General features: G+C 44.9%; 2 protein-coding genes across 3 annotated transcripts in view; one reads left to right on the plus strand and one right to left on the minus strand.

Moving 5' to 3' along the window:
- Window positions 1-16927, plus strand: part of Prdm10 (PR/SET domain 10) — a 103698-nt gene continuing 86771 nt past the window's right edge. The window contains exon 1 of one of the 2 annotated variants that reach the window (XM_017595995.3): window positions 1-307. The gene's annotated coding sequence lies outside the window, so the exon portion shown is untranslated. The remainder of the gene's footprint in view (window positions 308-16927) is intronic. The other variant, NM_001427772.1, reaches the window with a different exon arrangement.
- Rpl32l1 (ribosomal protein L32 like 1) lies at window positions 8122-10127 on the minus strand. The gene has a single exon (XM_063266379.1). The coding sequence runs from the start codon at window positions 9862-9864 to the stop codon at window positions 9397-9399; it is 468 nt and encodes a 155-aa protein (XP_063122449.1). The 5' UTR covers window positions 9865-10127; the 3' UTR covers window positions 8122-9396.

A 16927-nucleotide genomic window follows, 5' to 3' on the forward strand; every position in this document is an offset into this window, starting at 1 on the left:
GGCTTCTCTGCAGACTGAATTAGCGTCCCAGGATTTTCGTCATGACTCTTAAATCTGGGCTTGTCAGTTCGGCCCAGCGTTCCTGGTCTCTAGGAACAGCATGGGACTTTCAGAGTTTAGCCAATCACATAACGTTGAGATCAGGTTGCCAGGCAGATTATGCTAATAAGGCCCCGCCTTTTATGCTGCTCCCACTCTGCGGCGGGAAGAACCACCTGGAGGCGGCGGGGGGGTTTGATTTCCATCACCCCTAGGGAGAGAGGATCCGGGACCCGCTGATCTTCCAGCTCCCCTCACCCAACGTCGTGTAAGTACCTAAAGGATTAAGGGAACCGGATAAGCCGGGGTCCAGAGTATCCCATCGCCTGGGAGAGTGTTTCGTCTTTGCTTAGTCCCACCCAAAATGGCGCCCAGCTCTTTCTGCGTCTCAGCGCCCGGCCGGGGCCAACCGACCGCGGACCCGGGTGGGGGGGGAACTGATGGTAGTGGTGGGGGGAGCAATCCCGGCGGCACCGCCCGATGGTACAGTCCAGCCGGGGCTGGGACGAGGCACCTCGCTCGGGGTGGGGGGTCAAACCATCTGCACCTTCTACGCCGAGAGGGGAGAGTCCCCTCCGGGAAGCCGTCCGGGCCCCGCGTCCAGCGTGGGCTTCGGCGCCGCCCGCCTCGACTCCCCGGCCCGCAACCTGCCCCGTGCCCCCCGAGTGGCTCGCGTGCCCCGCCGGCCGTGCGCTCCTCTCTCCCCTCCCGCGTTGGTTGGGCCGGGACGGCGGTTGGGCTGCCTGCGCGCCGGGCGGCGGTTGGGCGGGCGAGTGGCGGCGGGCCGGGACCCGTGCGGGTGGTAGTGGCGCGCGTGGCCGTGGGTTCTCGTGCTGGCATCCCGGCCCGCATTTCCCAGCCACCCCGCCCGCAAAGGTGTGGGGACCGCAACTGCGGGTCTGTCTGCAAACAGGATGGCGGGCTGGGTAGGGCGGAGGCCGAGGACCAAGAAAACTGGCGAGCGAGGCGGGTCTCTTAGGGAGTCGGGCTCTCATTGAGCTAATATTAAAACGAGAACTGTCTGTAGCCAGGTTGAATAGGTACTAGATAAAATGGCATAGTTGAGATCTGCCTTCCCGGCATACGAAGGCTGCTGAATTCGGGTGCCATTTATTTTAGCCTTGTTAGGTGGATATTAGTTGGATTTCAACCCATTTTCAACCAATATATATGTACACTTAAGCCAGAGAGTAGGGGATAGTTTGAGGTGTCATTGATGAAGTCCATCCAGCTAAAATCCCATACCCCGAATCCTTAAGGAACTTGCCTTCACATCTTTCACTAGTCTTGTGTTTAAGGCCAATTCTATCTACTTTTCATTAAAAGCAAAAGGTACTCTTGACTAGTCCTCGCTTTCTGACCTGTTCGCGCCACTGCAGCAGTTAGCTCTTTGTGGGCCCGAGGGTGTGCAGCATTACATTGTATTCTTTTGTACCCACCCCCTCCACTGGTGCCACAATACCTTCTGCACCCATGAGCTGTACTTGTTTGTTGCTCTAGAATTGAGAAAACGAAATCAGTTTTGGTTGGGGGCAAAGTAACGTACAACGTTTGCGCAATCTGGTATATTTAGTAACTACTAGGTTTGCTTTTTACAAATTGAGGCGAAATTGACACGGGATGAACTATTTTCATAGGAATGATTTCCCTGTCATTTAGTAGGTTTACATTTTTATTTTGGTTCAAGGTTTTTTCCCCCCACCTGTGACTCAATTATTCCAATAACATCCACCTTCTGAAGTAGTTACATTTTCCTTAAGGGTCTTTTTCTTTCTTCAGATGAAGTCATTTTTACATTTTCTAATGATTTGTAACATGATCCACCAAAAATAATTGGTCCATTGTAGGTGAGCATGTCCAAGTGAGGCAAGGCTCTGTCTTCAAGCCCCCTAAATGCTTTTTATTTACTCATTCTGGAATGTCAATCCAATAAAACCTCAGATTGGCACTGGCCAATTACTTGCCTTTTTTTTTTTTTTCCTTTTTAACAGTAACACGTGATTATCATAGAAAGAGCATAAGAAGTAAAAAAGCCCTAACATATGACTAGATAAAATCCTTACTAGTATATCTGTTTTTTAGATCTTTGGGTGCAAGAACAAATGTGCACAAGATATTTGTGTGACTTCGTGTCTGTTTTAAGTGAAGATGGGTGCTTAAATACTTCACTGGTGATTTGCCACACGAAGTCCTATGCGCCAAAAGAGTAATTTTCTTATTCACTTTACTTAAAAAAATATTTGTTTTGAGACATGCGGTGCTGGCTGGTCTGGACTGCTCAGAGCTGCTTGTGTCTGCTGGGATTAAAGGAGATTAAAGTCAAGCCCTGCTACTCCCGCCTTCGCTTTGTTCTTTTGAGACAGAGTCTCACTGTGTAGTTTTATCTGACGTGAATAGATAGACCCAGGCTGGCCTGAAACTTTCAAAGACTGGGCTTAAAGGTGTGTGCCAGCCCATCTGGCTCATTTTACTTTTTAAAAGCAAAACCTGGGTCCCTGAAACGATGCTCAGCAGGTAAAGCTTGTTCTCAGGAACCCACATAATGGTGGAAGGAGAGGACCAACTCCACAAAGGACACCTGTACCCCTATCCGAAACAACAAAAGTTGGTACACACTTTTAATCTTAGCACTGGTGAGACAAAGAGGCAGATCTACAGAGTTAATTGAGTTCCAGGACAGCCAGGGCTATACAGAGACACCAGCAAAATTTTGGGGCCTGGTTGGATAAAGTGAGTTGGCTTGGTGGATAAAGTGTTTGCTTTGTAAACATGAAGAAATGAATTCTAATTCCCTACCCTCATAAAAGCCAGTTATGGCCCAGCATGCCTGTGACACAGCACTTGGGGGTGGAGACAGGATGATTTGGGAGACTTGGTGCTCCCCCCAGTCAGGTTAAGTAGGTGAGCTGCAGGTTCGTGAATGTCTCCGTTTTAGAGAATAATGTGGAGCGTATAAGGAAGATACTTGGTCTCTGGCCTCCAGGTATGCAGCGCAGGCCTGTAAACACACAGATACACATGAGTAAAAGCTAAAACAGTAAGAAGGATAGGCTTCTGGACCAGGCAGAACTGGGGCTGAGAACTGAGAAGCACTGAGTTGTAATTTTCATTTCCTTAGTACGTTTACATTTTACGCAGTAGTAAATACATGGTGACTGCATGATTTCATTTGGAAAAGATTATATGGTGAAAACTAGTAAGCATCCTGTTGTAGTTTATTTTAAACTTGAGTGCCAATGGTTGCTGCCATTCAAATACATAGTCTCCTAGAAGTGTAGACACTCCCAGTCTGGCACACAGCTTGCCTACATGCAGAACTTGTTTCTGTTTATGATAGACACTCTGTCAGATTAACAAGTGGAAATTAAGCCTAGTGACTTAAGAACAATGAAATGTTAGGGCTGGGAAGACAGCTCGGTGGCACAGTGTGTCTGGGGTGTGTAAGACCTTGAGTTCAGTCCCCAGTGCATGCCCCTCCCTCACCATACAAAAGCTTGGGCCAGCCTGATTTTTGCAGAGAGGTTCTCCATCAATTCTCCTGGGGCCCAGGTGGGGTACGGGTGGGAGACTGAATAGGGGTACATTGGTTCATACCGTAGACATTTTCCTGACTGTTTTTGTGGTTTAGTTGGATGATCATGTAAGAGGTAGAAGGCTATCTGGTTCCTGTCCTTTTGAAATGCCACTGTCGGCCAAGTGAAGGCTCATTTGGAGCACTCGGAGCTTGTTCAACTCCGCTTTATTTCCTGTAGCTTCTGTGGGTTTATACTATGGTGTTCCTTCTGAAACACAACCCCCTCCTCCCTTCTTTCTGAAGTCTTCTGTTGTCTTCCTGTTGCTCTACCTGGGTGACAAAAGTCTGTTCAGGTTGTAAGAGTGACTGGAAGTTCTTCCTCTTCCTCTTCCTCTTCCTCTTCCTCTCCCTCTCCCTCTTCTTCTTCATGCTCTTTCTTCTCTTCCCCATCTTCTAAAGATTATTACTTTTTGTATGTTTATGAGTGTATGTTGCACATACGTACCTGGTGTCCCTAGGGGCCAGAAGAGGGTGTAGGACTTTTTGGAACTGCAGTCTCTTAAGTGCCGGGACCCAAGCCAGGGCCCTGCAAGAGCAGCAAGTGCTCTTATTAACCCCGAGCATCTCCATGGCTCGGCGAAGCAGTGGTTTTGTTTTTATTTTCTTTTTAATAACTTTAAATGGTTTAGTGAATTTAGGGGATGTTCATGTGAGGAATTGGTTAGGGAAGAAGAAAGTTCTGGTTAATCTCAAATGATAGCAAGACCAGTTAAAATGTGCTGAAAACAGTTGTCATAAAATCAAAACCACATAGGGCTTTGACTCCAAACAATGATTGCCAGAAGGTTATGGGCAATCTGATGGAATAGCTGGTTACTGTTGGTTATTCTTTAAGTTTAACTCATTTACTTCAGAATTAGAGTGAGGGGGCTGGAGACATGGCTCAGCTGCTAAAGGCACCTGGTACCAAACCTGAGGCCTGTGCTCAGTCCCCGAGACCGGCGGTGGCGGGAGAGAACTCACTGCAGCTTGTCCTCTGTGCTGTCTTCCAGCATCAGGGACTCTGAGGTTGTGATTTATGTAGTGTTTCTTCTGCCATGTTCCCTTTCGGCAGCACATAAGGTATCCTGTTAGCCAGGAGCCTGTGTCTGCTAAACTTCTGAACTATGACGCATACGCAGTCTGTGAGTGTGAATGTGCACATCGAGATTTAGTATGAAAAAATAGTTTAAATATTGAGATGCTAATATGTGAGCCATGCAGTTAAGTAACATAATTTCATGTTTTTATGGTTAAACATCATGGTTACTGGAACTTCCAACTTATGTGGCTCCCATATTTGTATTGACCAACTCAGCCTTAGCCTGGTGGGGTGGGGTGTTCTCAAGTAGCAGTAACACTATGTGCTTATTATCTTTAGGTTCCTCTAGTGTCAGCTAATAGGGCTAATTTGTAGGTGTGTTTGGTTTTTCTAGTGGTTATGATAGCTCTCACAAACCCACAACTATTCCTTTGAAGAGTGTCTTAGTCTTCAAACCACTTCCTAAGAGTTGTGTCAAATGTTATTGAATTAATGCATATTCAGCTAATTGTTTGAACTTAATATCAAAATGAGATCTATTCTGTCTGTCTTGGTGGTTTCATGTGCACGGATACATGTGTGTGTGTGTGTGTGTGTGTGTGTTTGTGTGTGTACATGTGGAAGCTAGAGGCTGTGGACAACAGCCATCCCACCATGTAGTCTTTAAATGAAAAAAGGTTTTCTTTTAGTATTTTTTAAAAAATTTTATATGAATGAGTGTATGTATGTGAATCATGTGTATGCCTGGTTCTGGTGAAAGGCAGAAGAGGGTGTCTGAGCCCCTAGCACTAGATTTACAGACAATTGTGAGCCACTGTGTGGGTGCTGGAACTGAACCCTGATTCTCTGCAAGAGCAGTAGGTGTTCGCAACCAGTGAGCCATTTTCTGAACATGTGTGTGTGTGTGGGGGGGGGTGGGTAGAGGGAGGGAGAGATAGAGAATGTGTATGTTAACGATGTCCTATTTATGACTTAGATATCAGCAATTACTTGCTCTTAGCACTTCAGCCAGTTATGAATCTCTTCAGTAATTATTACCTGCTGCACAAAGAAGTTATTTTGACCGTAGTTGATAGCAACACTAGTCTGTGGGCATAAATAAAAATATTTAGAAGGCAATTTGATGGACACAATACATTTACTTAGTCCAACACTAGTAGCTTCTTCGCTCTAGCCTGTGATCCCTGTAGCAGCAGACTTTTGACCAGGTTCATTGTGCCTGGCAGGAGCCCTGTTTTGTGGAGCAGGCCTCAAATCCAAACACAAAGCAGTTGGCCACTCCCATAACAGTCACACACACCTTGCAGTGGCTACACCTTGCCTAGGAGGTTGGGAATGTAGCTTACAGAACCTACAACTGAGGAAGGCTGTTAATGATTTTTCTCCCCTAGTGGCCTACGAAGGTGGCTTGCAGCACCTTGGAAGCTAGTCACCGAGATGAAGCTTCCAGCTCAGTGCAGCCTTGACTTCTCATGTGCTGTAACCAACGTTTGTAGTGTATCTGGATAGCTTTTAAAACATGCATATAAGCGTTTTGCCTGTGTGTATGTCAGCGCCATGTGCAGAAGTGTCCTTGGAGGCCAGAAGAGGGTGTTAGATCTTTTGGAATTGGAGTTGGGGATGGTTGTAAGCCACCATGTGGGTGCTGGGAGCCAGGCCCTGGTTCTCTGTAAGGGCAGTAAACACTTTCTTTTTCTTTTTAATTATTTATTTATTTTATGTATGTGAGTACACTGTAGCTGTCTTCAGACACACCAATAGAGAGCATTGGATCCCATTACAGATGATCGTGAGCCACCATGTGGTGCTGGGAATTGAACTCATAACCTCTTGAAGAGCAGTGAGTACTTTTAACTTCTGAGCCATCTGTCCAGCCCACTAAGAAATTTCTTTAAAAGCAAACCAAAACCAAAAATCTTTTTCTTGATTCTATGTGAATTTCACATCATGTACCTAATCCTCCTTTCCCATCTCTTCATATGTGCCCTCTGCCTTTGCAACCTCCTAAAAGAAAACAAAATAAAATGAAGTAAGATAAAATAACAAAACAAACAGAAGGCAGATTAGGGGCCTGGCCAGCTCTCCTGTGCTCACACCCTTGGCATGGCTTACCAGGGCCAGCTCTACTCTGCTGTCCAGGTAAGGTGGGGAGTGCTCTCCGAAGTGGTACAGCCAACAAGGGGCAAGGCTAGCTCTGTGCAGTCCTTAAACATAAACATGGTCCCAGGAGGCAGCCCAGATCAGGGATATCTACATGGCCTTTGGTGATAACATGGACCATGGACATCCACATAGATGCCTGTTGTCACAGGGCCATGGACCCAGGCATTGCTCTCAGCTGCAGCATGGGCCAGGACACCATCATGGCCTCAGGTGACGTTGTAGCTACTCACAAAGGCTGTTCCTCACCACCTTTGAGTCTTGAATTCTGCCTCCCTTCATTGTACAAACTGTTCTGCTTCTCTTTTTCTTCCGTCTCTCCATCACATCTGCTGTGGGCGAGCAACTCGGGGCTGGGCCTCTGGCTGTCTTCTGCCTGTCGGCGCCTGTGGGCCTCGCAGTAAGCAGTCCTGATTGCTAAGCAGTTGCTTCATCCCCCTTTGACCAACTTTTCAACTTTACATTTAATTCTTAGTGTGTGCTGGGTGCATGGTGGCATACACTTTTAGTCCCAGTACTGGGGACAGAGGCCAGGTGGATCTCTGTGAGTTTGAGACCAACCATCATTACTTCATGAGCCTCTGTCTGAAAACCAAAACAAATAAAACTCTCAAACCTTAAAACATGCCATCGATAGATCAGTGTTCAATTTTACAAAAAGCAAAAGGTGACAGGTTTGGTGAACCAGACAAGAGTGAGGAGGCAGCCAAGATGTAAGAACTCTGCACCCTCGGTCCTAGACTGTGGTGTGTATTGATAAGTTCAATCTTGTCATCATTTATATATCTCTTCCTCTCTTGAGGTTGATTACTTGAAAAGCATTCTTGATTTTTGTGTGTGAGTGTGAGTGCGTGCGTGTGTGTGTGTGTGTGTGTGTGTGTGTGTGTGTGTGTGAGTGTGAGTGCGTGTGTGCGCTGCTAAAGATGGAACCCAGGCTAGGGAGAATGCTCTCCCACTGAACCACACCCCTAGCTTTCCAGCCTCTAGATTTTACTTTATTTTTTAATATATTCTTCAGTAAAATATAATTACATCTCTTTCCCCTTCCCCTCAGTGTGTGTTATCTTCAGCAATAGACTTACCTTCAACCTCCGAGAGGCAATCATGCAGCTCCTGGACTGTAATTAATTCATTATTGATAAATATAAGTGCCTTTAAACACTGATGTTTACAGTACTTTGAGACAAGGTCGTGTAGCTCTGGCTATCCTGGAATTCACTGTGTAGACACCATCCTGTCCGAAAACTCACAGAGATCTGCTTTCTCTGCCTTCCAAGTGCTGGGATTAAAGTCTTGTGCCTCCGTACCTGGCCTTAGAATGCTTTTTTTTTTTTTTTTTTCTTTCTATTTTCTTTTGGATTCAAGGTAGAGTTTCTCTGTGTGGCCTTAGCTATCCTGGAATTGTTAGAGACCAGGCAGGCCTCTAACTCAGATTCTCCTTGCCTCTGCCTCCCCATTGCTGGGATTAAAGGTGTGTGCTGGCTTAGAATGATTTTTAATGTGATGTTTAGCTTCTTTTAAGTGTCTTCAACAAAACAGTAATTCTAGGATGAAAGTGAGGTTAAATTGCTGTTGTGGTGGACTTTGACTTAAAGCTTTAGTAAGGTAATATTCATATTTATTATAACTATCCTAAGTTCCTGCTGTTTCTAGAGCAGCATATTGGATATAATCAACTCATAAGGAGAAAAGAATCATTTGACTAGTAGTTTTGGAGTTTCCTCTCTATGACTAATATATCACAGTGGGAGCATATTGGTAGGGTCTCATGACCAGAAAGTGAAGAAAGAGTCCAGTGTCCCACACTCTCCTTCAAAGGCACCTTCTTCCAGTGACCTGAAAGTACCAACTTCTTTTTTTTTTTTTTTTAATTTATTTGTTTTACATATGTGACTACACTGTCACTCTCTTTAGACACACCAAAAGAGGGTATTGGGTCCCATTACAGATGGTTGTGAGTCACCATGTGGTTGCTGGGAATTGAACTCAGGACCTCTAAAATAGCAGTCAGTGCTCTTAACCTCTGAGCCATCTCTCCAGCCCCAAGTACCCACTTCTTAATGTTCACCACCTCCCAGTAGTGCTAAGCTGAGGACCACCAAGCCTTAAACACATAGGCCTTTAGGGGACATTTGTTGATATTGTTTTAAGACATGGTCTCACTCTGTAGTCTTGGCTGGTCTGGAACTCTTATGTAGACCAGGCTGGCCTTGAATTTACAGAGATTCTTGCCTGCTTCTACCTCTGCCTCTCTAGTGCTGGAATTAAAGGCAAGTGCTACCATGCCCAATATTTCTTTCTTTTTTTTTTTTTTAATTTTTCTTTCCTTTCTTTTTTTTTTTTGTTGAAAGAATTATTTATTTTATTTGAGAACACTGTAGTTATCCTCAGACACATCAGAAGAAGGCATTGGATCCCATTACAGATGGTTGTGAGCCACCATGTGGTTGCTGGGAATTGAACTCAGGACCTCTGGAGTCAGTCAGTGCTCCCAACCGCTGAGCCATCTCTCCAGCCCCCAACATTTCTTTTTTTTCCCCCTTTTCCCTTTTTTGGCAGTTTTGGTGGTTTTATTTGAACACAAAACAGGCACACAAGTCATCTATTCATTTTCTTCTCTGCGTAGCCTGGCTTTGGGATTGGTGACTCTGATGGCCAGCTGTGCTGCTCTTGCTACAGTGGCTTTTCGGTTCTTAGAGGACACACTGTGAGCAATCTCAGCACAGTAAGATTTGTTGCACATCAGCTGCACTTCCAGCTCCTTGACATTGTGGGCCAGAAACTCCCGGAAGCCGCTAGGCAGCACGTGCTTGGTTTTCTTGTTACTCCCGTCACCAATGTTGGGCATCAGGATCTGGCCCTTGAATCTTCTCCGCACCCTGTTCTCAATGCCTCTGGGTTTCCACCATTTTCGCTTAATTTTCACATATTGGTCCAACTGGTGCCTGATGAACTTCTTGGTCCTCTTTTTGACGATCTTGGGCTTCACTAGACACAGAAGGGTAGCCATGATGCCATAAAACAGATGGCAGCCACGTCGCAGGCAGCGCCAAGGAGGAAGGCCCAACATTTCTTTATGACACTTTTAACTAAGATATCTTTTCCTCTTACAAAAATATTTTTTCACACCCCACCTGCAGATCCATGGTTTTCAACAGTCATAAACTGTAGCAGATATGCGTATCTGTGGTGCTGATGCTCAAGTGCAGACCTTAAGATGTGATTCTATTGGGCTGGGGATTTAGCTCAGTGGTAGAGCGCTTACCTAGGAAGCGCAAGGCCCTGGGTTCGGTCCCCAGCTCCGAAAAAAAGAACCAAAAAAAAAAAAAAAAAAAAAAAAAAGATGTGATTCTATTATGGATATGTAGTCCTATCCCTGAAGATAAAATTAAATTCATAAAATATGTGTGAGATTTTGTAGAAAAGAAAATCTAAAAACTTTCTGGAGTGACTTTGAGAAGTAATATGGAACCACAGAAGTTCAAGGACTGCCCAGTGTTGCGAAGATGTCAAACGTTTTTGTGCTTTGGGTAGCCACAGCAGAAATGAAGTAGTAGACACATTGCTTCTAAAAGGGGCAGATTACTCTTGAAAGAAGAATTGGGAAACTTCTCTGCCAGAGACCAAGAACTGATGCTTAAAACAATACACTGCTGCTCTTGACAAATTAAAATGATCTATCAATTGAACACCACCAGCAGTCCGGAAATAGGCTCATACATATTCAAGCACCCAGGAAGCAGGTGAAGAGCATAATGAGAGAGAGAGAGCTTCTGAAGCTAATGTAGAACTGAAGTTAATATAGGAAGTACGTGCAGAGCCTCTGCTTAGAGGAGACTCCTTAAGCGAGGTGCCGCATGTGCATGTGAGGGCAGAGGTCTTCAACAGGCCCTTGGAAAATGAGAAAGAAACCCATACATCTCTGTTCAGCCTTGTGAGTGACTAAGGAAACAAATCAATCCACAATGACATGTTCCCACACACCATAGTTGAAGTAGGCAACTCCAAATCCTAAAGATGTGAACAGCAGTGATCTTCATAGAGGACTGGACGGAGTATGGTTTGTGGCATAGCTGCCTGGAAAGCAACATTATCAGGACAGTATATAATAGAGCTAGACACTCAGTGGAGTTTGTAATCCCAGAGCCAAGGAGGCCAAGATAAGACCAAGTCAAGTGAATCTGTGAAGCTCACTGCTGAAGATCCAGGCCAATGAGAAAACTTGTCTTAGGAACACTAAAAAGGTGGACAGGGCCTGAGGAATGACACCTGAGATTGTCCCATGATGTCCATGACAAGTGCACACTCTGGTACATAATCTCAGGGGCGGACACACACACTCACACACTCACACACACTTTCCTTCCTTCCCAATGGGAACCCTTGACTATGGCTTTGTAGTTACTTAGCTCTCTGGCTTTTGAGCAATTTGCTCAATTAAAGCTCTTTGTGGGCTGAGTAAATTACCACCTCCTCTACTTCCCTTGAGATACAGTCTAGCTTTGTGATTGCATCATCTGGTGAAGCTGGGAGAAAGCAGCAGACGCAACCAGCTGGACCCTGGCAGCCTGGCTAGGGTGAAAGTTGTTGCTGCAGTGGGGAAGAGGTCTAAGCTCTGTGGTAATGAGTCTGAGTTTAGCCCCACATAGTGTTTTGAGCTTGGACAAGCAGCCGTTCTTGGTTGTGGTGAGGACTTTTTTGGAAGCTGATATTTAAAGGGCATTTCTTTCACAGTGCCTGGCCCTGCGAGCTGCTGAGTAATGGCGGCTCTCTGTAGTCTTCCTGCCCACTCCTTGTTTACTCAGGTAACGTTGACTTTCCACAGGCTGCATTTTGAGCCAGTGGAACTGTGATTATGCTGATTTTTAAAATAAAGAGCTGCATCTGTTAAGGGAGTCCAGCTTTGTGATCTCGTTTAACTCCCTCAGCGCAGGCATCAGTGAGTCCAACCTGGAGGTGCCACCTTTACAGAAGGCACACACTGTGTGGAAGTCAGCAGAGGTGGCCTTTCACCTTCAACCACAGGGGCCCTTGCAGTCAGCCTCAGGTCTTCAGGCTTGGTGGCAAGGGCTTTTGCCCACAGAGGCACTGGCTGGAAGAGCTGATTTGAAATGCCTCTTCATGCAGAAAAAAATTAGTAATCACATTTAAAATTTCTGTCATTTTGAAGTTAAACATTGTCTGAAATGATCAGGCATGAGAAAACTCATGTCTTTAGTAGAAAGACATTTATTCCCCAGTCGATTGTTTAGTAATGAAATAGGACTTTTCTGGACAAGGCACGGTTTGGATTTAACAGGACTGAGTGGCAGCACACTCTTTACTCTCAAGGTACAAAATAACAAATACTCTGCTTTATGTTACCAGTGCCATTGTGACTTAGGAAAGGTTATTACAGTTGTCAAGATAATGAAACCTGGCTTGTTTTCCTCTCTCTTCCTTTCCCACCACTCCATGCTGAGAAAGCTCTTTAAGAAACACCCTGTTGATAACCCGGGGTTTAGTGCATTCTTCTTAAGGCAGACCTCTGGAGGCTGAGGTGGGATGTTCTGGAGTTCCAGGACAGTTGAGCTACAAAATGACACAGTAGAGGGGTAGGGGTGGATCCTGATTTCCATATCTGAACACCAGATCAGAATTTTATTAAGATGGAGAAGGTAGAAATTTAGTATTTGAGACCTTAATTACGTGCTGGGTGAAAGAGGTTTTCTATGAGCACCGAGTGTGTGTGTGTGTGTGTGTGTGTGTGTGTGTGTGTGTGTGTGTGTGTGTGTGTGTTTGTGTGTGTGTGCGTGCGCGCGCGCACAAGAAAATTTGGGGGCCAAAGGTGTGAACATTAAGTGCTTATACTTTGCACTTTTTCTGAGTCAGGGTTTCTAGCTGATCCTGAAGGTTACCAATTCAACAAGATTAGCTAGCCAGCAATCTCCATTGGTCCTGTCTGCCTGCCTCCCCAGTGCTAGGATTGTAGGTGTGTGTTACCATGCCTGGCCTTTTAATCTAGGCATGAGGTATCTGAACTCAGGTTTTCACACTCACATGGTGAGCACTTCACTGACTGAACCATGTCGTCAGCTCCCAAAATAGAGTTTTTTTTTTCTGTGTTGGAGATAGAATTCAGGGCCTCATGCATTCCAGGCAGTGTCTACCACTGAGCCATATCCCTAACCTCAGATAAAGAGTTTTAAAAAGCAGTAAATGCATCAAGATGCCATTTATCTGAATGGATCACCTTGTTAATAAAATCCTTACTTTACCCATTTCACATGAGTTGCAGAATGAAAATCTGGTAGTGGAAACCAGGAGAAGCCCTCATTATCCTGTCTACTTGGGCAATGAATTAGCTGTAAAGGGAATGATTTCAAACCAGTACCAATTAGCTTCTTAGTCCTTAGTCAGTTTCTGAACAGGACTATATTTTTCCGTGGTTAAGTTAGAGTGAACTTACTGAGGAAACAGTTGCTACTTCAGACTGTGCCTCTGTCTCTAGAATTTTGTCTGCGGTGTTGGGTTTGTGATGTTTGAGGCTTTTCAGGCTGTAGAAGCCCCACTTCTGCATTTCTTAATTAGTTAGGTGACTGCTACTTTACCAAGGAGCTAGAGACCAGGGGGGGTGGGGAGTGGGGAGTGGGGGGTGGGGGTGGGGGGGTGGTGGTGGTGGTGGTGTTTGTAGCAATCCATGCAGAGGCCCACCCACAACACAGCAGGCATCTTTCTGCCTGCAGGCTGTCTCCAAGGATGCTGCTGTCTGGAGGGAGCTGGAGGGAAAGTGCTGGAGCTTTGTAAATCTCTCTGTAGTGAATGACAGGGTGGCCCAGTATAGCCAGTGAGTCACAGCCAGTTTTTAGTCTTCAGATGATTCCTGTGAGTCTATGTTTACATTCAAAGTTCACTCTAGTGTCCACATAGGTGTCTGGTACTGATTTGCTTGTTTCCATGTAGTAAGGGAAAGCTGGAAAGTGAAGGAGAGAACACCCTGGTTGGTAAACCTGCCCCTACTCCCTCCGGGATTCTGAGACATAAAGACCCTCAGTTAGGTGGAAGAATCTTGAAGGAAGATTGTACACATTCCTGCTAAGTTATTGTTTAGCAACCAAAAAGGTTTTATTTTAATATTCTCTCTCTCTCTCTCTCTCTCTCTCTCTCTCTCTCTCTCTGTCCCCATCCATGTGCACATGTCATGTTCAGGTCAAAGGAAAACTTGCAAGAGCTGGTTCTGTCCTGTTGGTGTGGGTTCTGGGTACTAAGCTCAGGTGATTGGCTTGGTTTCAGGTGTCCTTACCTGCTGAGCTTTTTATACAGCCCAAGTTTCTTTCTTCTCTTTTCTTTTTTTACGGTGGGAGCTCTGACCTGTGGAAGTTTGTATAGGAATATTTATTCACATCATTAAGACAGCTAAGAATTCTGAGCTCTCTTTGATGGATTATCAGAAGCAGGTCTGGCCTCCCGTGCGGAGCCCTCAAGCTGCTTTTCAGATGGTTGCACACTTTTCTTTCCCCTCTGTGCTGGAGCTAGAGCTGGCTTCCACAAGGATCACCTGGAGGTTTACAAAGATTTCTCTGCTTTTTCCTTGATGTGCAACTGATTGCAAGAGATTCTTCATGGGTCTGGCCTTGAAATTGCTTTTCACCAGCCCCCTGTTTGAAATCAGAAAAACTAGTTGATAAACCTTGAAACTCTTGGTAGACCAAGGATGAGGTTTAAGATTTCCACCTATTAGACCATTCTAACCACCATTCGATGCTTTTTATTTCTTTACTCTTTTTTTTCCTTTTAGACTTACTTTATTATTTTATGTATGTGAGTGTTTTACCTGCATGTATGTCTGTACACCACGTGGTGCCTGCTGCCTGCAGAGGCCAGATAAGAGGGTAGGATCCCCTGGAACTGGAGTTACAGACAGTTGTGAGCTGCCACGTTGGTGCTGGGAACCGAACCTGGGGTCTCTGAAGAACAGCGGTGCTCTTAGTCACTGAACTGTGTCTTCAGCTTCTGTTGATTCTTAAAAAAATGTCTTTGCCTGTGTGATTGCAAACATGGCGCACATGCAGTCACAGGCCAAGCTCTGGGTCAGTCCTTGCCAGCTGCCTTGCCTGATGCTTTACATACCAGGCTAGTTGCCCCGTGAGAGCCCGTGGCTTCTCCTCCTCCTTGAGTGTTGAAGGAGCACTGGGATTGCAGGCCTGCTCTGGACTTCTGGGTTCTAGGTTCTTTTTTTTCCGGAGCTGGGGACTGAACCCAGGGCCTTGCGCTTCCTAGGTAAGCGCTCTACCACTGAGCTAAATCCCCAGCCCCTCTAGGTTTAGTTCTTATCTTGCATAGCAAGAGGCTTTGCCCACTGAGTCATCTCTCCAGGTCTGAGTTTTGTTTTTGTTCCTTCCTCATGGGCACCACACCTGAGCATTGTCCTGGAACACATTTTCTCTTCATAAAAGTTTATATTGGTTAAACTTCCATTTTTTTAATCATGAGTAGGCCTTTGAGCTGGATGTGGTGGTTCATGCCTATAATTCCAGCACTCAAGAGGCCAGGGTTGGGGCTGGAGAGAGGGCTCAGTGGTTAAGAGCACTGACTGCTTTTCCAGAGGTCCTGAGTTCAAATCCCAGCAACCACATGGTGGCTCACAACCATCTGTAATGGGATGTGATGCCCTATTCTGGTGTGTCTGAAGACAGCTACAGTATATATAATAAGTAAATAAATCTTAAAAAAAAAAAAAAAGAGGCCAGGGTTGGAGTCTAAGTCTAATTAGATTTGCTGTAGAAACATGGGTAGCTGTGGTTTAGTTTTCTTTTGTGTTGTTGTTTTTCCTTTTGAGATATGGCCTGTCTGTGAAGTCCTGGGTGGCTTCGAACTTGCTAGCCTTCTGCCTTAACCTCCCACTTCTTCATTCCTTTTTATGGACATGTATATAGATATTCTACATTTTATGCATCCTGTTATTAGTTGATGGGTATTTGGACTGTTTCCAGTTTTTAGCTCTTATGACTAACACTATGAATATTTATGGACAAGTTCTTTGGGGAAATATGTTACTCCACGAGGGTTTGTTACATCTTCATAAGGAATCAGTGTGTCATGTCATAGCTGTTTAGACTTCTGATCAGTTGCCAGACTCTCTACCAAAGTGCCTCCAGTGTTTTAGTCACCAGCAGCATATGAGGTTCTCGGTTCTCTACAGTCTCATTGTTTGTTCTTAGCTTCCTATATCAAAATGTAGAATAAAGTTGAGAAAATGAAGATAGCCTACCAAAATGAGGATAGTAGAAACTAGAGCATTATTAAGAGAATCACTCTCATGTAATGCAGCCACACGGCCTGAAGACTGTTGCCTGCTATTAGACTGGGAGCTCAGTAGATGATGTAGTGTATCGTTATTTTGCTGAAACTGAAGTCCCCACACCCGTATTGAACTTTTTAAAAAATGTTCTAGGGAATCAAACCCAGGACCTCATTCAAGCTAGGCAAGTACTCTACCACTGGGCTTTCCCTGGCCCTCTGTCTTGTTTTTCTGAAACAGACAAACCTTTATTTAGTTTTAGTGGGAGAAGTTTATAGTGCGTAGCTTGTATGCCTTGAATTTTAGAGATGTGTTGCCTATGGAAGAGCAAAAAGAATCTGTGGTGTGTTTTTTTTTCATGGCTGTTCTCATTCCCTTTAATCTTGGAATGACCATGAATTATTAGGTCGTAGCAGTTGTATTAACATCCACACTGATAACAAGGGGCCTTTTGCAGGCTTCCGTTTATCAGTTATACATTATGTGCTTTCTATAGTTTTTCAGTTACATAATTCCATTTTAACTTACTTTTATTTTTGGTGCTAGGGATTGAACCTTTGTGCATGCTAAGCCATGCCACCGAGCCGTACATACCATAGCCCTGTTATAGTTATTTCTTACTGTCGCCATTCTATTGTAGGGACAACTGTGCTGCTAGCATTTGTATGGGAGAGGTTCAGTTGTAGTGACTTAACTCACCTGGCACCTCCTCCAGCAGTGGTGCATGGCAGTGACATAGCAGTGAAGGAAGAACAAGTTTGGTCAGCACAGACTACTGGAAAGGCTTGTTAAGACACAAAGAATTACATAAGGACTTACAGCTACACAAGGACAAACTGCTATTGTGTGATTT

Source organism: Rattus norvegicus, chromosome 8, assembly GCF_036323735.1.
Source record: "Rattus norvegicus strain BN/NHsdMcwi chromosome 8, GRCr8, whole genome shotgun sequence".
NCBI lineage: Eukaryota > Metazoa > Chordata > Mammalia > Rodentia > Muridae > Rattus > Rattus norvegicus.

Bases quoted from the DNA above. Each gene is read 5' to 3' on its own strand.
- Rpl32l1 (XM_063266379.1), bottom strand. From the start codon at position 9,864: ATGTTGGGCCTTCCTCCTTGGCGCTGCCTGCGACGTGGCTGCCATCTG.